Source organism: Bombyx mori, chromosome 14 (genome assembly GCF_030269925.1).
Source record: "Bombyx mori chromosome 14, ASM3026992v2".
Classification (NCBI taxonomy): Eukaryota; Metazoa; Arthropoda; class Insecta; order Lepidoptera; family Bombycidae; genus Bombyx; species Bombyx mori.
The window spans coordinates 2594387-2619676 of NC_085120.1; the positions used below are offsets into that span (position 1 = coordinate 2594387).

A 25290-nucleotide genomic window follows, 5' to 3' on the forward strand; every position below is an offset into this window, starting at 1 on the left:
CATTTTAATATAATATTTCTATTTTTATTTTACCTGTTGGTGCGGAACTTTTTTTGATCCTCATGTGTGCAAAAATACTTCCCATGAGTAATTACTAATTTGTTGTTTTCACGTCTACGTACTTGCTTTTGGTATTATGATTTGCTTAGTTTCCATATTTTTTTTTCAGTTCATATAAAGTATATTGTACATTTAAATTATTCATAAAAAATCGTATCATACTAATCGTCATTTTTTCTTCTTCTATAGTAGTTCTTCTTCTCCCCTTACGTTATAGTCTAAATTATTTTATAATCTTCAATAATAAATAGAAAACCAGAATAGCATTGGGAATTAAAATATATATATAAATATATATATTAGAATTTAGAGAACAGTTTATTATTCCTATTGTTAGCAGAAATAAACAGATATCTGTGATTTGTAGCATAAAAAGCTCTTTGTCAAGAATGTTTCAAAATAAAATAAAATAAATTATTTATCGGATTAAATGGAACATCTTTTTTATTGCTAAGATGGATGGATGAGCTCATGGACCAACTGGGGTTAAGTGGTTACTGAATTCCATAGTCAGCAACAATGTAAATACCGCCATTCGCCAATAAAAATTTACGTTCATAGCATTTTATATCTAAAAGCAAATTGGTATTAAAATTTTAATGCTGTAGTTGTGAAATTATGATTTCTATGCCTGTGCATATTAATTGTCTTACTGTACATAGACCTACTTCAGTGTATCTATGGAAAAAAAATAAGATTGACAAGGTTATGTCAAAAAAAATTTAACATGCAAAACAAAATATGGATACAGAAAATTGGCACCCACATAATTTAGTTTAAACTTAAATTGAGGTTCATATCTATCAGTTAATTGGAAAATCAAACAAAATCAATAAATACCTAATCATGAAGACAGCTCTTATGGTGGCGGAAAAGCCATCGTTGGCCCAAAATCTAGCCAACATACTTAGCAATGGCAAATGCACTACAACTAAAGGTTACAATTTATCTAAAAGCTTTCCGCAAGCGAATCGCATTTAATTTATTCAATGAATAATTTCAAATTTAAGGTATGAATACAGCATGTTCTATCCACGAATGGACCGGGATGTTCAAAAACGATTCGGTTCGTTTCAAAATGACTTCTGTCTGTGGTCACGTTATGACTTTGGATTTCACCGGCAAATACAACAATTGGGATAAGGTAGATCCTGTTGAGTTGTTCATCTGTCCGACGGAAAAGAAAGAATCGATGCCACGACTCCGGATACCGGCTTTTCTAGCCCAGGAGTCTAGGGGATGTGATTATCTAATACTGTGGTTGGATTGTGATAAAGAAGGGGAGAATATTTGCTTCGAGGTAAGTTTCGTGTAACATTTAATACAGCTGTTTATTTACTATTTTAAAGTTAAAGAGAATTAACATTCATAAAAACCTTGGTCATTCATTCAAAATTGCTTTGGGTCGTATTAGAAGCAATGGTAATCACATTCCGCATCTTTTTAATCATACCACCTAATACTTAATGTCCCTAATCAGCAATGTGAGGGGCAAATTGCTGCAGCTTATTTCTAAAGACTTTTCAAACCTCGTTCAACAAAGATATGCCTCAAAATTCAAGAGTATTGTTACTTTGCTGAGCTATTTTATGAACATATTTAAATGCAAAAATTATTTAAAGCTTACCATAAGTTTTATGTGTATACAAAAGTAGGTGTATATATACATATCTTTCATCTATATATTAAAATGTGAAACGAAAACTTTGTAGCCTTTTATGAAAATTGTGCCGTTGGAAGAGTATGAAATTTACCACATAGAGAAGCAGGATTCTTTAATTTAAATTATGCATAAAAAATACATTAAATCAAGAAAAAAAACATTATACACACACACACACACACACACACGCACACACACACACACACACACACACGCACACGCACACGCGCGCACACACGCACGCACACACGCACACACGCACGCACACACGCACACACGCACGCACACACACGCACACGCACACGCGCGCACACACGCACGCACACACGCACACACGCACGCACACACACACATACGCACGCACGCACGCACGCACGCACGCATGTTCTCACGTTTTATTACCAAACTTTGTTATTATTTAAAGTCTGGTCAAATTGAGGATAGCTTTATATTGTTTGTCTTTAATATTATTTGTCTAATTTAATACCCTTGGTGAAATCTGTGATTAAAGAGGTCTCTGAACAATAGAATCAAAATAATGTACAAGCTTATAATTTCAATTCATTATGGCCAAGTTTCGACCACTGGGTGACCACTAGTACTATGAAATGGTTGGATTGATTTTGATAACATTTCTCGCAATCCCATGTAGACTAAATAAAAAATCTATTGGGCTGTTCATGTGTAGGCAACCTATATTTTGGGATTCTCTTATTCTTACCCTTGATTTTTGCAGTAAGACTATAAAGAAGAATGATAGTAATAATGCTAGGGGCATTAAATTATAAAGCATTAAGTTTTAAAGTTCATATCTTCAAGTTTATTTCATCATCTGATATTTAAAAATTGTATAGTTATTTCACCATTCAATCTCAAAGGTTTGAACGGCAATAAAATATCTTAGATCACTACTAATACTTTGCGACATGGTTTCATTATAATCAATGAGGTTTTGATAATCATGACTTATTTAAGTTGAATTTAAAGCTTTGGTATTGTATTAATTACTGGTGGTAGGACCTCTTGTGAGTCCGGGCGGGTAGGTACCACCGCCCTGCCTATTTCTGCGGTGAAGCAGTAATGCGTTTCGGTTTGAAGGGTGAGGCAGCCGTTGTAACTATACTGAGACCTTAGAACTATATCTCAAGGTGTGTGGCGCATTTACGTTGTAGATGTCCATCGGCTCCAGTAACCACTTAACACCAGGTGGGCTGTGAGCTCATCCACACATCTAAGCAATAAAAAAAAAAAAAAATACTTGGGCTTTAATACTTACCAGGATTTTCTTCAACTACATATGTAATTATCCCTTTTATCTCAATTTACATTAAGAGGTCCAGTGCTACATCTAGGAATACATTTAAATTGTTATATACATTTATAGGAAAACTTAATTTTCTGAGTATCAATCAATTCATATTAATGAAATATAAATAAAACGAGTCAAGGGAAAGTTTTTCTGAAACTCTTAAAGACTAGCACATAAACAGTCCAGGCATCCTGTCCTGTTTAAATTAAGAATAAATAAATAAATTAATTAAATTTTTGTTGTAGGTAATGAGTTGCGTGCAACCTTATATGAAAGGAGATGTTCTTTCGCCCCTTGTTACCTACCGGGCCCACTTTTCGGCTATCACAGAAAAGGACATCAAAGCAGCCATGCTGAATCTCGGAAGACCCAATGAAAATCAATCTAGAAGTGTTGATGCTCGTCAAGAACTCGATTTGAGAATTGGATGTGCTTTTACTAGATTTCAAACTAAATATTTTCAAGGTATTTGTTGAATGTTAGTGTGGCATCAAAGACAAAAGGGAAATGCAGTGTTTCTTACTATAGATGTATATAGTATATATAGATAGTAATTCTTAGTATAGATGTGAAAAAGAATGAGCTTTGAACATGCCTGGCTGTGTTAATTAGGGGACTGTCCAGCAGTGAGTGTCAATGTGTTGAAAAATAGGGCTTTACTGTGAACTCAAAAACTCATGAATAAGCTATAGTAAGCTGTAGTAAGCTGTCATTGAACCACAGCATAGTGATATGACTGCACTAAGTATTTTTGTGATGGGCTACCGAAATGAGGACATCAGTTGGTGAGATCTATGTTCATCAGTGGACAGTTGGAGACGGAGATGATGAGAAATGATTTTCGTAACTTACTGATAAGATACTAGCTTTAAATTTTGTTTTTCAACAGGAAGGTATGGAGATTTGGATGCTTCACTCATATCGTACGGTCCATGCCAGACTCCGACCCTGGGGTTTTGCGTGCAGCGTCACGACGAGATCCAAACCTTCAAGCCAGAAACTTACTGGGTGTTGCGTGTAACGGCTAGTACGTCTGAAGGAAGGGAATTGCCGCTTGAGTGGAAACGAGTCAGATCTTTTGAGAAGGACATTGCTAATATGTTCCTCTCAGGAATTAAGGAGTGTAAAGAAGCTACGTAAGTTTCTCTAACATGGCAGATAGGTATTAGATAAACGTAAACTTGTTTGATACTCGACCGTAAAAGTTCATTGATTTAATTCATTAATTTAAATAATGGAAATATACCGTGCTTCTCAAATATGATCAGAATTGTTGAAAAAAAAAAGTGAATGTTCATTTTTGCTTTATTTTTTGTGATATTTAAGTGTGATCAATATCCAAGCCAAAGAGAAAGTGAAGGCGCGTCCAACCGCCCTGAACACAGTGGAACTGATGAGGGTCGCCAGCGCCGGCCTGGGGATGGGACCGCACCATGCAATGGCGGTATGATTAATGGTTTACTATTTTTTTTTCTGGTTTATGTTAATTTATGCTTAGTGATACGGAGAAACTTGGGCTGTGACTTAAAAAAACAGAAGTCGCGAACGAAATAATAAAAACAATTAAAAAAAAAAACTTCTTGACTCTGATATCGAGTTTTCGTTATTTTTTTTATAAATGTATCGAATTTGAATTAATGATGTGTTAACGAGCTCACGACTGCTAACCGATGCTAATTAGTTACTGGATCCCATGAGTGTAAGGGCCGCCACCATCCTCACACATATGGATAGTATCATCGCTGTTTCTGGAAACAAACGAAAAATGTACGAACTCAGCGCAATAACCTTAACATTTATTGTTACAGGACAAACAAACACAATGAGACGAAATCAAGTTAATGTGTATTTTTAAAGCACGAATACTACCAGATATAATTTTATGTTTCCAGGTTGCGGAGAGACTGTACACTCAAGGATATATCTCCTACCCTCGTACCGAAACCACAAGCTACTCAGAGAATTTTGATCTCATGTGAGTAAAGCTTCATATAAATAAATAAATAAGTAAATATTTAACTGGGAACAAGTAACGCACGGTTATCCGGCCCTAAATTACGAATCCCTGTGTTATGGGTACCATACTTTTAAATATAAAATATAGTGAACAATTGTAAATTTGTAGATTTATAGTTGACCCTCTAGGATAGGTCGTAAAGTCTTCGCACGACGACAAAAAGGAATAAGCCAATACTTATGACCTGACTAGTTATATATATATATATATATATACGAAGTTGCATCTTTTGTTAAAACTTGTCCCAATAGATTCACCAAGATGTCTAATGTGGCAAATAGAAATCGATACGACGATAAACTATGTTTTCCAAAACTACATTAAATACTAATAGTATACTAGGTATGAACGTTAGGATATTTAATAAACTACCAAAGAAATTAAGAGACAGACGATTTTCATTTTAAGAAAAAACTAAAAGATAATTTTTTTAGTAAAAATTATTATCACATAAATGATTTTCTTAGGGACGACATTGAAGATAAATGGATTTTTTAATTATTAGTTGAATTATGGATGAATGAATGGTAAATTATATAATATTATAACTAAGCACTGCACTAAAATTCGCATGTCAAATAATGACAAAGCATACACGCTGCTTTTAACTTATGTAATAACTCATTTTCACTATGCTTAGCGAATAAATGATTTCTGTCTTTCTTTCTTCTGATAAGGGCCGTCATCGGCTAGCACGACATCATCTCGGTAGTACGTAGCGGCTTGACTGTGTTCTATGTATTGCTGATGCCCACGAGCTACGGTGACTAGTTACCATCAGCTTGGACAAAAGCTCATCTGCTTACAAAAGCAATAAAAAAGTCACTGCTACTTTCAGGGGAACCCTCCGTCAACAGCAGAGCTCAAGTAAGTGGGGCGCAGAGGTACGGGCACTGATCTCCAACGGCATCAACAAGCCGAAGAAGGGCCACGACGCGGGCGACCACCCCCCCATCACCCCCTTAAGGGCTGCTTGTTAGTATCGCTTCTCATTAGGGTTGACCGGCTGATGAAACTTGACTATGGAAGTTTTTAGTTGTACTGTAGCTTAAGTTGGGGTGCTTTGTCTCTTTCCCGCAAAATGAGCTTTTTATTCGCATGGCAGACGAACATTGAGATTATTTGGTATAGTGTTTTATCAGTACTATCATATCTATACTTATAATATTATAGCGACCCGCCCTCGCTTCGCTTCGGAAACATTAAAACACACATGAAACCAAAAAAATAAAATAAAAAACATTTTAAAAAAGTAGCCTATGTTCATCAGGGACAATGTCGGCTTCTAATGGAAAAATAATTTTTCAAATCGGTCCAGTAGTTTCGGAGCCTATTCGAAACAAACAAACAAACAAACAAATCTTTCCTCTTTATAATATTAGTATAGATATAGGTGAAGAGTTTGTTTGTTTGAACGCGCTAATCTCAGGAACTACTGGTCCGATTTGAAAAATTCTTTCAGTGTTAGATAACCCATTTATTGAGGAAGGCTATAGGCTATATATAATATCACGCTAAGACCAATACAAGCGGAGCACAAAAAAATGGGTTTTATTTTTCTATTTTGAGAGCTTCCGCTGCGTGCGCTGCAGAAACAGTTAAAGTTTCGCTAAAATAATGTATGACAGAATTGTTCCCCTTTAAAAGATCTAAAAAAGTCCGCGACACCATATGTCTATATGTTAAGGTTGGCTCACTATAACGTTTTTTATGCTAACCAAATTTGTTCTAAAATAAAGCATTATTTGTGAAAATAGTTCACGCGGACGATGTCGCGGGCAAAAGCTAGTTAGTTAATATATGGAGGGTAGAGGTAAGAAGCAAACTCTTGTATAGGGGACAAGTTGGAAAAGTGCTCACCTGTAAACAGCAAGCTATTGTTGGAAGACTCACCGAAATGGCGCTTGTGTAGGAAGTGGAAATGATGTATAGCAGTTTTAAACAATGTGAAGTGTGATAGCTTATTGTGTCGTTTTTAAAAACCTTTCACTTGCTACTATGGTGCCTTAATTGTTTTTTTGAAGTGAAAACTTCTTTAGAATCGTTGTGATTCCAAACCGGATGCAACGGAAAAAACAACAGGTAAAAGACACAAATACAAAAATGTGTAGGATGAATGAGACAGAAATATACATACTATTTAATACAGCGCCATCTGTGAGATTTTTTAATACTAACGTGTGTATGAAAGCTCTTGTAGTGAATTTTAATTTAGGATTATACGTGAAATTAAAATATCAATTCACAGAGGGCGCTACCTTAGAATTATTTACTAATGACAAAATTTTACATATACTTAAGACGTTTAGGATAATTGTATTTTAATTTTGGAAGGTTTCACTTCTACCACGTGTGAATTGCACACATGTTTTTTTTTTATTGCTTAGATGGGTGGACGAGCTCACAGCCCACCTGGTGTTAAGTGGTTACTGGAGCCCATAAACATCCACAACGTAAATGCGCCACCCACCTTGAGATATAAGTTCTAAGGTCTCAGTATAGTTACAACGGTTGCCCCACCCTTCAAACCTAGTATAATCTAATATAGCCCTTCGAGGTTACTAGAATAAGTAGGAAAAAGAAAGTGTCCAATGTCAATGTCAATGTCGGCAGCGGAGTCGGAGCTGGAGGGCGACATGTGGCGCATCTACGACTACGTGACGCGGCACTTCATAGCGACGCTGTCGCGCGACTGCAAGTTCCTCTCCACCACCATCACCTTCCGCATCGCCGCCGAGACCTTCCACTACACCGGCAACGCGCTGCTCGACGCCGGCTACACCGAGCTCATGCACTGGCAGGTCCGTCGCCTCCGCCACCACTCCACCCTCTGAACTTTAATTATATATAATGCTTGGGTTTACTTAGAAAAATGGTGCGCGTACAACTTAGTGCGAGTGAAAGAAGTGAAACTTCTTTGCGGTGTGCAATGGTTTTCTTCACTTTTCATCCTTCAATCAAATTTATCTTGTAATAGGGAATGCTGTGTACAAGAGAAACGACCTAGCTCGCTTTGTCCTTTCCCTATTTCCACGACCGTGTGGGTCGCGAGACGCTCTATTTTCTCATTCTCGCTCTCCCTAAATTGTATTTTTTCTCTCTAGCCGTAACGTATCTGTCGCGAGTTAAATTTTACCTAAAGAAGTTTCACTTCAAAAATCGATTTATAATATTTGAAGCCTGACTTAGTCGTATCAGTCGATGTGAGACGCATCGGATCAGATATTTGTAATTAAAATGTTTTTATGAGTAACTAGCTTTTGCACGCGGCCTCGTCTGCTCATAAATGAACTCTCCCAAGATTACATTTTACCCAAATTCATGATTATTATTGCTCGGGTTGCTCAATTCTTCAAGCCGTTATTTTCTTTCGACGCGAAACAACGAATTAAGAATTTTTGTTATGATAATAAAACGTCATTAGTCTATGGGAATATGGTGGGTGTTTTTTCGCAACAAAAAGTGGCCATGTCACTCATCTGACCTAAAGTTATCACTTTAAAATATTTATGTTAATCCATTGCTATTTTGGCAGTTAATGACAAAGGGAAGATCTTATATGGAATAATATAAGGCAAATATCTTACGTTGTATGATGACTGCCGCCACATTACGTTTTGACGTGGAAGAGAGACAAACAAACAAAAAACAAACATACTTTTCCATATTTATTACTATATATTGAAGCCCGGATATGTTTAGTATAAATGGGTGGGCGTTTTAAGTAATATTGCAATGCCCTTAGGAATACATATTTTTTGAGTCAAAAGTATCCTTTCATCATCATCATCAACGGCCCACAGTCGTCCACTGTTGGACATTTTTTACTGGTAGTAGGACCTCTTGTGAGTCCGCACGGGTAGGTACCACCACACTGCCTATTTCTGCCGTGAAGCAGTAATGCGTTTCGGTTTGAAGGGTGGGGTAGCCCTCGTAACTATACTGAGACCTTAGAACTTATATCTCAAGGTGTGTGGCGCATTTACGTTGTAGATGTCTATGGGTTACAGTAACCACTTAACACTAGGTGGGCTGTGAGCTCGTCCACACATCTAAGTAATAAAAAAAAAAACATAGGCCTTTCCCAACACACACCACAAGTAGCCTTTATCTGTTCTTTTTTTATCAAAAAGCAAATCAGCTAAAAAATCATGTCAAGCCATTGCTTCGCTTCGTCGTGTAATATGGACAGAGAGACGCACAAACATACAGACCCATTAGTAAGACGAGTGCGTGTTGTCTCCAGGCGTTCGGCAAGGACGAGTTCGTGCCGACGCTGCACGTGGACGACGTGCTGCGCGCGCACGACCACCGCCTCGTGGAGTGCCAGACCGCGCCGCCGGACTACCTCACCGAGTCCGAGGTGCCTGCTGTGTGACTACTCTGAACCCTTCCTAGCGATGCAGCAGACATACGTCTAAACCACCCTGTAAACGATCAAACTGCTTGTCCAATTTTACGTGCCTGTCAAATAATTTGACTGTATGCAGCTTTGCTTGACGCGTTCGTCAAACAGTCTATGTAGGACTTTTTGGCGAGTATGCGAGGAGTGAAGTTGTGTGATTTGTTTTATTTTGTCTATTTAGTGTTTCTTCAGGTTTAAATGTGTAATAACGGTGGTTTATTAACTGTTTAATATCTGTGAAAGTGCACAAATGTGGGAAAATGAAACAAAGCCACCGGACGTAACTTCTCGGGATCCTCCAAAAAGTCCACTGAAAAAATCTCAGTAAATGACCACCATTTTACTAAGATTATATTTCATCCCATATCATCTCATTTCATTTAATTTCATCACAGTTGATTAATGTCTCAAATTAATCATCTTCATTTCATTTCACTCCATATTATAATTTTTCATAATATTAAAAATATAAATTAAATTAAAATAAGACATGACTTAAAGGTCTTAGTCACCAGGTCATAAAATTCCTTAAAAAACAAACAAGTTTGAACGTGTATAGGGATGTTTGTACAACAAGATCTCAGTCGTTGCTCGACACGACGTCTCGTTACGGCAAGGAGAAAACCGAATCTACGGGAAAGTTAACAAACTTGTTTGATCTTTGGGTTGATCGGTTAAGCTGTTGTTTGATGAAAACGTAAAGTTTGACAAACAAATTTGATCGTTTACAGGGCGCTTTAGTTAGAGTTAAGCCTTATGTTGCTGTGGGTAGGGAAGTTAGTTCGCGGTCCGTGGACGTCGCCATCAATCATGAATGTGACATTAGATCGAAATCTTGGTATATAACGGCTGTGACCCCCAACCCCCCTCTGTTACTCCCCCGACCCCAACCGGATCGTATGGCCGCAACGTGGACTATACGCAATCACAATACGCCCTTTTCCAATTTAGAACTAAATAAGTAATTATATGTAAGATTTGTGCGATTTCAATTTAAATTACACAGATTTTATTATTTTTCATAGTGGAAGTCGTTTGTCGAAATATGTGTTACATTACGTATTTTGTTTAATTAAATTGGTTAATTATCCGTGAGCCCGGAGCCGCGGCGCACGAGTGCTCACAGTACCACTGCGCAGGTAATCACCCTGATGGAGAAGCACGGCATCGGCACGGACGCGTCCATCCCGGTGCACATCAACAACATCTGCCAGAGGAACTACGTGACGGTGGGCAGCGGCCGCCGCCTCGTGCCCACCAACCTCGGCATCGTCCTCGTGCACGGATACCAGAAGGTTCGCCTGACCCCCCGCTTGACCCCCCGCATGACCCCCGCCTGACGCCTCGCTTGACGCCCCGCCTGATGCCTCGCCTGACCCCCGCTTGACGCCCACCTGACTCCCTTGTCGTCCGCAGATCGACCCCGAGCTGGTGCTGCCCACGATGCGCTCGGCCGTGGAGGAGCAGCTCAACCTGATCGCCGTGGGGCGCGCGGACTTCCACGCCGTGCTGTCGCACACCACCGAGATATTCCGTAGGAAGTTCCAGTACTTCGTGAGGTCCATCGAGGGCATGGACCAGCTGTTCGAGGTCAGCTTCTCGTCGCTGAAGGCCAGCGGGAAGGCGCTGTCCAGGTGCGGCAAGTGCAGGCGCTACATGAGATACATACAGGTCAGCAGTACTGAGCATACTGATCTACTAAATACATAAATAATGTCTTCAAGTGTAACTTTTTTTTATTTTGAATCTGGCACTTAACCGACATCAGGATGGTCAATATTTTTTAAATTAATTCCATGGATTTTTTTGGTATTATGATAGCATATATATATTATGGTTTTAATGGTTATAGTTTAGTTTAAAGGTCTTAGTTACCGTCATAAAATCCCTTAATAAAAAAATAATAATTATTGTTTAAAGGCGAAGCCTGCCCGTCTCCACTGCTCGCACTGCGACGACACGTACTGCCTGCCGCAGAACGGCACCGTCCGCATCTACCGCGAGCTCAAGTGTCCGCTCGACGACTTCGAGCTGCTCTCCTGGTCCTCCGGCAGCAAGGGGAAGAGCTTCCCCCTCTGCCCCTACTGCTACAACCATCCGCCCTTCAGGTCAGTCTGGACCGCGCGGTCTCTTACCGTCGCGATGCATTTACTGGTGGTAGGACCTCTTGTGAGTCCGCACGGGTAGGTACCACCGCTTATTTCTGCCGTGAAGCAGTAATGCGTTTCGATCTGAAGGGTGGGGCAGCCGTTGTAACTATACTGAGACCTTAGAACTTATATCTCAAGGTGGGTGGCGCATTTACGTTGTAGATGTCTATGGGCTCCAGTAACCACTTAACACCAGGTGGGCTGTGAGCTCGTCCACCTATCTAAGCAATAAAAAATAATAAAAAAAACGCGAAGAACGACCTCGTACCTGAAGTCGGCTTGTTGTTCGGCAGCTTCAGTGATCGGTTACCAACAGACGTGTCGTGAGCTCATTCGACCATCACGCATTTATTAGTAGACTTTTTATTTAATCGTCCTTAGCTTAGACTATTCACACTACTCGTGGTTGGGTAGGTGAGCTTATGGGTTAAACCTGAGAGAATTTGCTATCACTGGCCCTAGCAAGAGCAGTGCTTCGCTGAATCTAGCACCGGATCGGAATCGCGCCCCACTGAGAAGATCCGGCGAGAAACTTAGTAGATTATGTCTGATGAGTATCTGTTTCTCAGAGAGTTAGCAGAGTCATCTAATTGTAAATATTTATTTATATATTTTTATATGTATATGTCGGGGAAAGGCTCTCCTCGTCGACATCGCCATTAGTGGCTGCGGGCTTAGTGGGCGTCATGGGGTTAAAGTGCGAGCACAAAACACAATGGATGCCGTTTTATCAGTAGTTTAATTTCAGTTTATACAATATTTTGTTATCCACGGTAATATTGTAGGAATACAACAGTTTAGACCGAGCAGCGAGTTCGGTGCACCAATCTCACTTTAACTATATCCAAATTATCCAACGATCCAACTCGATACGTTTTTATGCTCACAAAATACAAAATGCGTCACACCACAATACAAGCTTTCTCCAAAGTGAAGATGGCGCCTCGACCACGCTCGAGACAAGACGCTCTGCTCTGATTGGTCGCTGCCTACGTGATTTACAGTTATGGGACCTTTTATTACAGTTTATTTTTATGAAAACGTAACAAACAAGATAAAATAGAATTAGGAATTATAAAAGTAATTACAACGTAAAACTAATAATAATAAACATTAAGCATGTAAACAAGAATCAACTCGACTCATTGCTTCCTCTGACATATATATTTATGTATATGTATTTATTTAAGTACGAGTATTTGTATCTATAAATATTATGTATGTTATATATACACAAAAAAACGTTTAAGTAATATCATTATCACACTACACCTACCAAGGTTCATCTCTGCACCCCCCTAAGGTAGACTGTCAGAGAATGTCTATGGCATTAAGTCCGCCTTTATACTGTCTAAACTTAGGCCAACCAGACGAGATAATAAACGTAAACAAGCGGACCGTTACTGAGTTACATTGCGATAGCGAGGGATTATTATCTCTGTCCTCGTACGCGCAGTTATGGCGTCAGTTGGTCGACAACAGCTGTCGTTGTGTGTTTCGTGGTACAGGAAAGCACTGAGTACCGCAGTTGTCAACATTTGGTCCGCCATTTTGTGAACAAGTTCATTCTTGTTCGAAATTGTGTGGATCATGTTATAAAAGTCGAGGACAATTTTTATAGCAATATTGACAACATGATTGATGATAATACAATAGATAGTCTTATCATAAACACAGCTGACTCGGACTCTTCCGACGAATCATCTTTGTCTAGTACAGATGACAGCGATTAAAATTCGAACTTTGTAATAATTTATTTAAATAAAAATGTTTTTTACTCCTGAAATTTTGTTTACATTTTTTATCTCTTCTGGTTGGCCTTACTTTAGTATATAATAATATATAAAGTTATAAATAAATAAATGAGTATTGTTGACGACAGGGACATGAAGAAGGGTTTCGGTTGCAACTCGTGCACGCACCCGACGTGTCCGTACGGCGTCAACTGGACCGGAGTCTCCGGCTGCGTCGAGTGCGAGGCCGGCGTGCTCGTGCTCGACCCCGCCGCGCCGCGCTGGAAGCTCGCCTGCAACCGGTACGTGTGCACGCATGCACGCACTCATGCTCACGCACGCACGCACATACACACGTGCGTACATACACATACACGCACGAAACGTACACACGCACACGCACGCATTCATACACATGCACGTACTCATTCACACAGGCACACGCACACGCACGCATACATACAAATACACGAACAAACTTACACATACACACGCACTCACTCACACATACACACGCACGCACTCATACAAACATACACACGCACGCACTCACTCACACATGCACGCACACATACACGCGCACACCCAACACACGCATGCACGGGCATTCACACACGCCCGCACGTACACATACAAACACATGTACTCAACATACAACACCTACGCACGCACTTGCGTTGTCTCCACGGCGGTGGTCTGCTGCAGGTGCGACGTGATCATAAACATATTCGAGGACGCGGCGCGCGTGTCGGTGTGCGAGCAGGCGTGCGCGGCGTGCGGCGCGCAGCTGGTGGCGGTGGAGTACCGGCCCGAGCGCACCCGCCTGCCTGCCGCGCTCACCGAGATGACGGCCTGCCTCTACTGCGAGCCCATCTTCAGCGCCCTGGTCAGTGCAAGCCGAAATAACATTATTTGTGACGTCATTTCAGGCCAAAATGAACGACGAGCTAACATCTCATATACTAACATATCCCTATCCCTACTACACCTACCCCTACATTGTAAATGTCTTAATGCACAAATTATTACCATTTTACAAAAATTATGTTTTAGTTTCTATTAAAATCCCTTACGATGTATAATTAAAATCAGCGCATGTAAACTATACCATCCGGCTATTTGCCACGTACCACCCGGCTATGGAATGAGCTCCCCTCCTCGGTGTTTCCCGAGCGCTATGACATGTCCTCTTCAAACAAGACTTGTGGAGAGTATTAAGCAGTAGGCAGCGGCTTGGCTCTGCTCCTGGCATTGCTGAAGTCCATGGGCGACGGTAACCACTTAACATCAGGTGGGCCGTACGCTCGTCTGCCTATAAAGGCAATAACAAAAAAAAAACTTGTCGCAGGTTGAGAAGCACCGTGCGGTGACGTCACGCGCGGGCGGCGGGGCGGCGCGGGGCGCGGGGCGGGGCGGGCGGCCGCGGGTGCACAAGCACCGGGCCAAGCAGCCCAAGGACAAGATGGCGCTCCTGGCCGCGTACTTTGTATGACCAGCCGCCCTCACCCTCCTCCCCCCGGGAACGTGAGCCGCGCGTCGCGTGACAAAACGTCGCAACTCCAATACGAACGAGTTGCTAAAATCGATTTTATTGCTAGCACTTGACATGTGTTTTACGTGTGTACTCTTTGCTCTACTACCGACTAATCTTTAGAGAAACATTAGAAACGTAATCTTGTTCGATTATAATTTTTGATTTGGGATGGCTCTGGTCATGGACATACAATATTATGCATTTAAGATGTCGATAAGTATGCTATTTGATTCGTGTTAAAATCGTCTTTATGTTCATGGTAATAGCTTCGATGAAATAGCGTTTTAATGTTTTTATTTAAATAAATTAATAATAATCGGGAGCGAATCACACATGGTCATCCAGCCCCTAATTTAGGATTTCCTATATTACGGGTACCAGAGATTGACATACATACTTATACAAGTTTTTTTAAATAAGTACATATATAGATAATAAACAGGCGAAGAGCAAACAAAGCTGTTCATCACACGAATGTTTGCTCAATGTGGGAATCGAACCCACGACCCTCGGCGCAACAGCCAGGAGCGCTAACTACTGCACCACCGAGTCAGTCAAACTATTACATTATATTAATTATGTAAAGTATTTACTTCAGTGTTTGCGACATAACTAAAGCTACATGAATGGTTTAACCTATCGTCTATTATTGTCATTATATTATTTGCGGCGCCTCGAATGCTGTGCAGTTCTCATGGTCACACTGACGACTAAGCCGTAAGATTATTTATTAACATTGGATTATTACGCTAAGTAACTAATATACTATTAAAAAATATATAGATTTTTACCTTTACGGAATGTTTACAAAGCTCGAAAGAGTCTAGAGTCTAGAGAATACACTAGGACGCTAAAACCCGCAAAACCGAACCGCAAATGTAGTTTTTAATCATAGTAAATAAAGTTTACATTTCCTATGTCGTGTTTGTAATTACGGTATATGTATATATAAAAATGAATTGCTGTTCGTTAGTCTCGCTAAAACTCGAGAACGGCTGGACCGATTGGGCTAATTTTGGTCTTGAATTATCTGCGGAAGTCCAGAGAAGGTTCAAAAGGTAGATAAATTTGAAAATGCTCGGAATTACATAAAAATAATGATTTTGTTTTTGCTTTGATGTGTGTGTCCCCCGTCGTACGGATTCCTTTTGTTTGTTTTAAGTTTATTTTATACAAAAGTTTAGGTCTTTTATTTCTCGATTGAGGCACTACGAAGCCTGCCGGGTCAGCTAGTTACGATATAATTATTATTGAAAGGCACTACACGTATTGTGTATATGTGTGTATATTGCTCACGCCCCTTGCAGTTCCAAAGTGGGGCGAACTGGCGAAGAAACTTTTTTTTTTAATCTACCTAAGCTGATAGCCTTGAGAGGCTATGTCAGCGTAACTGGGTGAGTAGATGAGCTCACGGGGCTCAAACCGGGAGTGTTGCTAACACAGGCCCTAGCAAGAGCCGTGATTCGCAGAATCTACCACCGGATCGGAAAGGCGACCCACTGAGAAGATCCGGCGAGAAACTCAGTGGGCTGTGTCTGTGGGTTAATTCACTCGTCGAGCCCTTCGTCGCAAGCCAGGAGTTCGGTGAGGACGGTGACCGGTGTTTGAGGTACCTAAAAGCACCGTTAATGGATCGGGAGAAACCTTAGAGATCTGTGTCATTAAGGGATTTTCAATTGAGTTTTAAAATCATACTCTGTGTGCTTAGTGCGAGTTTTTTAACGTTCTCGATAACGTAAAAGTTATGATTTAGAATGGGATCGTTTGCCTACGTTTGCCGCTAGGGGCGCTGTTTCAAATGCACACAAAATTGGGTTAACTTTTACGCTATCGAGAACGTTAAAAAACTCGCACTAAGCACTCTGTTGAATGTCTGTAGCATACATACGTAGTTGTACTGTAGTGTTCATGTATAACATATGCTGATTAAATCATGTCTCTTTCTAATCTATTAAATTTTGTATGGTTTGATAATGTTGTATTATAGAAATAGAGCTTGTTTTATTTGTGAATATGATATCGTCGCTTACGTAGAGCAAGACTTACAAGTTAACGCTTACAAGTTAATCTATTAATAAGTCTATAGTTTGTATGTTTCTTGATATAAGAACAATTCGAATCAACCATTATTATGCTTTTGAAGTGATAATTTCGGTAAACCGGTACGTTACGTAACGCGTTACGGCGTTAGTCTGTCTAGCTTCTCTCTCTCTCTCTCTCTCTCTCTCTCTCTCTCTCTCTCTCTCACTCACGCATACGGCATCGGTACAGAGGACGTATGTAACTCGTAACTATTTACATATCGACGCTTGAAAAACAAACGTAACTAAGCGACAATGCGTGAACTTTACAGTAGACTAATTTAAATTTGAAATACCTGAAAACAAAATTTATTTTAACGAATCTAGCTGTAGTAGAATCTAGCTAGTAGCTGTAGGATTGAAATGATATTAATAGACCTAGAAATATATTTTTTCTGCGCATCGAATATGGTTATTGCCCATCATTTATGTACAAAGCAGTTATTGTCGCTTAGTCACGTTTGCCTTTCAAGCGTCGATTATTTTTCAATTCATGTTACAATTTTCCTTACATTATCATATTAAGATACATAAAATTTAAGTAATAACCTAAGATTTTCTCAAGTTAAATAGTTCAACTTAGATTAGCTTAAGCTATCACTTGTGTCGGGCGTCCCGAGACGCATATTTGGTTATATTTGTATACGCGTGTGTAACATTTGTATTTATAATATATAAATGAATGTCATCAACTATGTAATGTTTTATTTGACCTCGTGTTTTGGTTGCTTAGGTGCTGCAACTCAGTCGGTTTAGTGTTCCATTGTACGGAGCTTCTAATTATCACTTCAGATTGGTTATGGTTGACAGTATTGTTTTAGCTTGAACGCTACTAAAGTTAGTGGTCATTTATGTGTCCTTAATAGCCCCAATGCATTATGTGTCAATTGATATAAGCTTGAGCGGTAGGTAGGTGCTCGAATTCGTAATGCGATAGTTGACGCTGATTAGAACACGACGCCGTTTTGTTTATTCTGTGTGCTTGTTTAGTGCGAGCTATTTAACGTTCTCGATAGCGTAAAAGTTAACTCACATTTGTATGCAATTGGAATGTTGGCCTACGTTTGCCGCTAGGGGCGCTGCAAACAAATTTGAGTTAACTTTTACGCTATCGAGAATCTTAAAAAACTCGCGTTAAGTATACTGCTCCTGTTTGAAAAGGCAGTCGTTATCTGATACAATGACACTTCGATTCTATGTATGTTTCAACGGTAACAACACTCGCTATGTGATTCCTATGCATATCGGAAAGCACATGTTGACAAATCGGCAGTTAAAATACATCGGGGTGTGGCGAAGTCAAATAGATGGCAGTATGGCGGTAGCTATCACAGAACACAAGATATTTGACAGACGCTTTTTACTGTTTTTTTTACTGGACCTCTTGTGAGTCGGCGCGGTACCACCCCCCAGCCTATTTCTGCCGTGAAGCAGTAATGCGTTTCGGTTTGAAGGGTGGGGCAACCGTTGTAACTATTCTTTGAGACCTTAGAACTTATATCTCAAGGTGGTAGGCGCATTTACTTTGTAGATGTCTATGGGCTCCAGTAACCACTTAACACCAGGTGGGCTGTGAGCCCGTCCACCCATCCAAGCAATAAAAAAAAAACGCTTGAATCTCGCTTACGTCGTTTTCAAGTTAAGCTTGCATATATGCAATTTCCGAACAACAACATTCGAGCTGTAGGTCTACCGAGCAATATCACCCGCTCGGTGGAAGATCTTCCCTTCGTCGTTAAACCCACAAAGCAGCAAAATATTAGCTTTAAGACAGGCTTGCAGTGAAACGATCAAAAAGTATTGTAGTCTTCATTTTATTGTGAAGATTGTTGCCTAAAGTAATGTATAGGTACACTTAGGTCTGGTGGTACAACTGGCGGACAAAATATTCAATGAATTCTCGTCATAGTTTTTGAAATATATATATATAAGTGGCGAGAGAACATTTCTTGTATTTTGTTCACCAGTTGTGTTAGCAACTTAATTTGTACACTAGCGCCTCTAGCGGTCGAATGTGGATCTTCTAGTGTGGGGAAAAGTTTAAAATTTGAAAATTGGAATGTTGCGAAAACCGCATTTATTCTTTCCACTTAAGGTTTACTTTTAAATACGATTTGACGTTCGACTTTTAGAAGCGAAAGTGTACTTACACTGTACATACAATAAGTGTGTCACTTACGTTTTATTACTCTATTTTTCGTTACATTGATCTATTATATATTGTTTTATTTTAACAAATTTAGTTATGGAGTTTTAATAGAATTATAAAAAAAAATATGATTTAGTAGTGTACTTTTAAAGGTATGTTGAAGCGAAATAATATATTTCTGCTTTACAAAACTTGAATAGAAATTTCCGGACATACATACAGACTAGCCCGTAATAAAAACCAGGCATTATGATATTTAAGCGATAGATACCAATATTTCGAAAGTATACATAAATAAATAAATATTCAATTCCTAATGTTTCGTCTTAAAAATAATAATTCTTCAAAATTATATATTTTTCATTTAAAAAAAATGTAATTTTTACGTAATCATAAAATGTTGTCCATTTTTTTTTGTGCTCCATTTTACAAATCATATTTTAGATGTTGAAGCGAATGCTTTTATGATTTTCAAGCACTGATCTGTGATTTAATTAACACATTCTACAAAGTTAAGTTACAAATTAAATATTTAATAGATTTATGGTTTTTGATATGCGCAAAAATTCACAACATGCATAATTGATCTTTAGTGTCCGATACAGACATTACATTCTTTTTTATTCATTGAATGCTATTCATAAACTAAATATTATTATTGAGAATACAAAAATAAATAATGTGAATACATATTTTGGTTTTTTGGTTATTTCTGGCTTTAAGGAGTCATCCGCTGGTGATGGAGCCGCATTTTAATGTTAAGACTTGGCCCATTGACATGACAATAGGCTACCACAGTTTTATAACTAGAAGATCAGTACACAGCGGTAGGCAGCGGCTAGTAATAATAGAACAATTAATATTTCTGTACTTAATGGTGGAACGCAGAAAAAAAAAAATATTCTCAAGGTAGGTGGCGGCATTTACATTGTAGATGTCTATGGGCTCCGGTACCCACTTAACGTGACCTCGTCCACCCACCTAAGCAATATCACACCAATCACACGAACTTAGAAACATTATTACAAATTTCCTTCAAAAACAAATCTTAGTTTTTCGTGTTTGATTTGAAGTTAGCACGTAGCTTCCGAAGGCAGTTTCTCAGTATATTTAGGCTGAAGACTTAAATAATACAACAATGATTGTGCATTTATAATAATACAATCTTCTATACCTACTTTATATTCTAAACGCGTTAATTCTAGTGACATTGCGAGATGTAAAGGTTCGTCCACATGTAAACGTGCCGTTACGAGCGTAAGACGAAAAGACGCGTCAGACGAGAATCGATAAAAATTATTGATGCCTTTTTAAAATTCCAATTAGATGAGCTCTACTTTGGTGCATTCGTTACCTCTCTGGGTATCACATGTTTTTGAAGTGAAACTTCTTTAGGCGCATTGTGAGTAAAATTTAATTCGCGAGAGATTCGTTACGGCTAGAGAGAAAAGATACAATTTAGGAAGAGCGAGAGTGAGAAAATAAACAGTGCGTCTCGCGGACCACTCGACCGTGGAGAGAGGGAAAGGACAACGTGAGCTAGGTCGTTTTTCTTATACACAGCATTCCCTATTACAAGAGTTTGATTTAAGGATGAAAAATGAAGATAACCACAATACTACACATCGCAAAAGAAGTTTCACTTCTTTCACGTGCACCAAGTTGCACGCGCACCATTTTTTTTGTCGATTATTGGTATGTTTTGCCTATTTGCTATTAAAATTGTTGCCAACTTTCTACATAATCAATTTTATTGAGGTAAAATCATAGTAATTTTTTGTCGGTTGCGTTTGTAAGTAATGGTAAGTGAGGGTGGTAAATTGAGAAGAATTTGAACTAGCATTGACATCGAGCTCCTGTTTTGTTTAAATAGATCGAAAATATTATAAACGCAATTTTAATAAATTTTTAGGTGATGTGTACATCGGGTTTCCGTCACCTATTAAGCAGTGTGTAGAAATTAAAGTCGGTTGGCGGCTAATGATTTATTGCGCGCGGCGACGAATGACCGGCGCAACCAACTGTAAGCTACTGCCGTAATACAGAATGTGTGGTACAATGTATATAAAACGCTTACAATATTTCTCCCGTATGAAAAAAATAAACCTACCTACAAATTAAATGGCAAGCTCAACCTTGTAGGATATGCTAACACTATCCCCAGGAAGAGCAGTGGTTTACTGAAACTACCGCCATCTACAGTTAGCCCACCCACCCACACGGTATTTTACAACACGGTTCAACATTAATACGAAAAAAAAAATGTTCTCCAAAATTTTTTATGCCTATTTTATCCAAATTTTAAACTTAGGCAGCGGCTTGGCTCTGCCCCTGTCATTGCTGAAGTCCATGGGCGACGGTAACCACTCACCATCAGGTGGGCCGTATGCTCGTCTGCCTACAAGGGCAATAAAAAAACTTTATATGGCTCTCCTATAATCTTGCAAAAGTGACGCTTAAACCAAATAACCTTTCACCGCTCGATATACATATTATATTATAAGCACGTGTAATTTCACGGTTGGACGCATATCTCATATGACAGACTACCCAGAGAAACAGTCCACTGAGTTTCTCGCCGGATCTTCTCAGTGGGTCGCGTTTCCGATCCGGTGGTAGATTCTGCGAAGCATTGTTCTTGCTAGGGCCAATGTTAGCAACACTTCCGGTTTGAGCGTGAGCTCACCTACATGTTAGGGTTAAGCTGAAGTAGCCTCTCAAGGCTATCAGCATAGGCAGAAAAAAAAAGATCCTCATTTAGCGTTAATTATCATAGAAATTTGGTGCTGCTCTTACTAGGGCCAGTGTTGCTAAAACACACTGGTTTGAGTCCCGTGAGCTCACCTATAGGTACGTCAAGGGGAAGCTGAAATAGCCTCCCAAGGCTATCAGCATAGGTAAGAAAAAAAGAATGACAGTCATTCGAAGAATTGCTTTCGGTTTTTTGATTGAGTTGAGATCTGCTTTTGGAATATTTTTTTAATTAGTACATAGGAAAGAGTACATCAGAAACAATATTTTTCAATGGAAATTAATAAAATAAAACTAATATCATCAAATACGAATTATTGGATTTTTTTTTGTCTGGGAATGTCAATGTCATAATTTAAAAAAAAGACAATTAATCGACAGATACTCACGCGTCACAAAACGTCTGAATGTGGACCGACCTTTATACCATACATTTAATATTTTCTCGTAACTGAGATTCATAATTAGAAAGTATTAAATGCACAGTTACCACTAAAACTAGATTAATTTTAATCTCACTGGTCTTACGACAACATTATTAGTTTCTAGAATAGCTTTTTTTTTTCATCTTAGCGTCTATTTACAATACTTATTTTTTAATACTTTTTTTTTTCAAAAAACGAATAGTACATTATAATATTATGTATATATTTTTTTGTTAATAAGCATATATACGTTTTCAAGGTTTTAACCGTTACAATCGATGTATAGGGATGAGATGATTTAAATTAAGTGTTTAAACATAGTAAATTATTCGGTTGTCGTTTGAAATATTGTCAAAGGACATTGACGTAGATTTTTGATACAACGAATTTTTAGCGGGAAGGTTTTTTATTAATTAATTAATCTTTAAACGATTTGATTATACCAGAAAGCACATCTGATAGATACATTGTCGCGGAAATTAATCTTGATACAAGATAATCATAATATATTATGGAATTTCTCGTGCTAATGCTTATTATAGACTCGTAAAATTCACGCAAGCTACATTGGATTCATAAACAATTGTCTTCTATGACAACATTCAAAAGACAATAACGAGTAGAGTTTTTTTTATTGTTTTCTATAAACACATTTTTCACAGTGATCATGAGATAGAGCCTATTCAAGATGATTTTAAAGTTCTATCTGTGTTTTATTAACACTAGAATTTTATTATTTAAAAATTTATGTGGAATGATGCGTCTAGATTCGACTGCAATCTCGCAACAAATAATTTAAGTAAGAAGAGAGTAAGACCACGGATAATTGAATGGCTGTTTGGTCTAGTAAACTTGGTTGAGTAACACGTTGCTTACAAGTCCTTAAAATCGTTCATGTAATTTACAAAGTAATTATAGAAAACAATAAAAAAAAACCACTGAAACTATTGAAATAACAAATATCGAGACCTACTAATAATATGTACATAATATTATTATAATAATGTATTAGCAGTAGATACTTTATGAGTATTTTTTTTTAATTTGTACTCTGTAGTGTCAATAGGCGAAAATAAACTATTTTTGTGGCTACAATGTCTATAGACTAACTCCACTAGATGGTCCAATTCATATTAAATATTCCATAATAATTCTAATGATAGGGAATCCTTCATACTGTCAGTTGAAGATCTGTCAAGGTTTATTGATAGATCGACGTAGAAGAAAATAAGGTTGATAATCTGGTAACTGGGGAAAACTGACAGCACTTATTGCTCGTTGACAGAATTGACAGTTTGAAAGATATGTATGTGTCAAAACAGGCCGGTAGATTATATTACGAGTATCTTAGTACTGCAAACAAATGAGAAAAATTACACGACGTTTAAGCTTAAAATATATTTGACGTTGAAACCATAATCCAAAACCGAAATAATGGCTACAGATATTGTGAGAGATTGAGGGCGACAACAATTATGATCAGAACTTAACACGGTATTTACAGTAGTAGTAGTAGTAGTAGTAGTAGTACGTAGTTCTATTTTTCCATCTGGAAAGGCAAAGGTATCATACCATACAGCGTAACCTTTTTTCTGAAAAATGATATTTTTATTACAGTAGATTTAGTGACCACCTGTGAGTTCACTCGGTGTTCATTGGTAACTGAAGTCCATAGATAAAGGCAGGGAAAGATATGCCTCTATTGTATAGTAAAAACATTTCTGCCAGTAACTGTAAGTATTTTTTAATAACACTGACTTGATTTTAATATACAACATAATTCCATCACTGAAAGTCTGTTGTGCATACGTATTGTCTAAATCTTTAGTTAGAATAATAATTGTCGTTCCCAAACACTCACTCAATAAGTTATCTAAATAGCAAAACAATATAATAGCTACATCCTTGTTATTGTCACATAGAATAATTACAGTAATTAGACTATTATAAATATATATTATTTACCTAATTATTTTGGTCTTGGACTATGGTCGATCTCCATCGAGAAGTGATAAAAGTCAAACACAATGTGTGTTAATGATTGTTTATCTTTGATAAAACTTACGATTTTTTTTTTATATGCCAATGAAGCATTATGTTAAAACACTATTGCATTTCGAAAATTCTACACGTGTTAGACGAGAATAAATATTCTGGACAATTTGTTATTTCTAATTTCAGCAAATCACACAGAAATGAGATTTAGGATTATCAATAATTATTATCTCTTTAAATGTTTTTAATGACTTATTTTCAAAAGAAAATCTTATGAATTATTTTGGCATTCTGGATTTCATTAAAAAAAATGTGTAAAAACGACAAATCAGTATAATAATGTTCATTTAAAAATCAATATACTCCCTATATTTTTAGCCTAGCGCCCTTAATATTCAAACTTAAATAAAGGGCTCACTCTTAATTCGTCAGTATCAGGTGTAACTGACAATAAGTAGAAAATAAATAAAAAATAGATTGGATGGAATTACAATCGTTGTTACGTGTGCTGTATGATCGTAAATTTCAAGTAATATCAAAGGGAAAGTAAACAAACCCTTTTCCGGGTCTATTTTTACTCTATACATAATGGAAAGGACCAGATGGATGGATAATAAAATCAAATAGGATAATTTTGCAAGCAAATGGCTGTGATAGAGTGTCTTAGCTATTTAATCCATTTAGTTAAAATTACGCTGATAACTGACCGCTGTTGTAATAATTTGCCCTGCATTGATGTCCACGAGTGAAGTTACGCACTACCATCAGGTGGGCAGCCACGAACCTGCCCTCCAAAGCATCTAAAACACGCAAATTTCTCAGACGAAACCTTTGCAACTGTCATTGGGCATAACCTGACTATATTGATAACTGTATGGCGAACCGATATCCGGTTATCCGAAACAATATCGCGTAGAAACGGAATCAGAGAAAGAAAATACATTTTTTTTTTTAAATACACCTGACTAAGAAATACAAGCTTAGCAAGTCTGCATGAACGATCATTTCATACCAGCTT

General features: G+C 38.2%; 1 protein-coding gene across 1 annotated transcript; it reads left to right on the forward strand.

Moving 5' to 3' along the window:
• Positions 1-745: 745 nt before the first annotated feature.
• On the forward strand, positions 746-19793 carry LOC101735905 (DNA topoisomerase 3-beta-1). Its single transcript, XM_004922775.5, has 15 exons — positions 746-997; positions 1071-1360; positions 3278-3497; positions 3922-4168; positions 4359-4476; positions 4925-5007; positions 5888-6024; positions 7663-7850; positions 9296-9412; positions 10594-10749; positions 10871-11125; positions 11375-11562; positions 13487-13639; positions 14043-14223; positions 14686-19793. Exons 1-15 carry the CDS (start codon positions 907-909, stop codon positions 14827-14829), a joined length of 2568 nt encoding a protein of 855 aa, XP_004922832.2. The 5' UTR covers positions 746-906; the 3' UTR covers positions 14830-19793.
• Positions 19794-25290: the final 5497 nt, after the last annotated feature.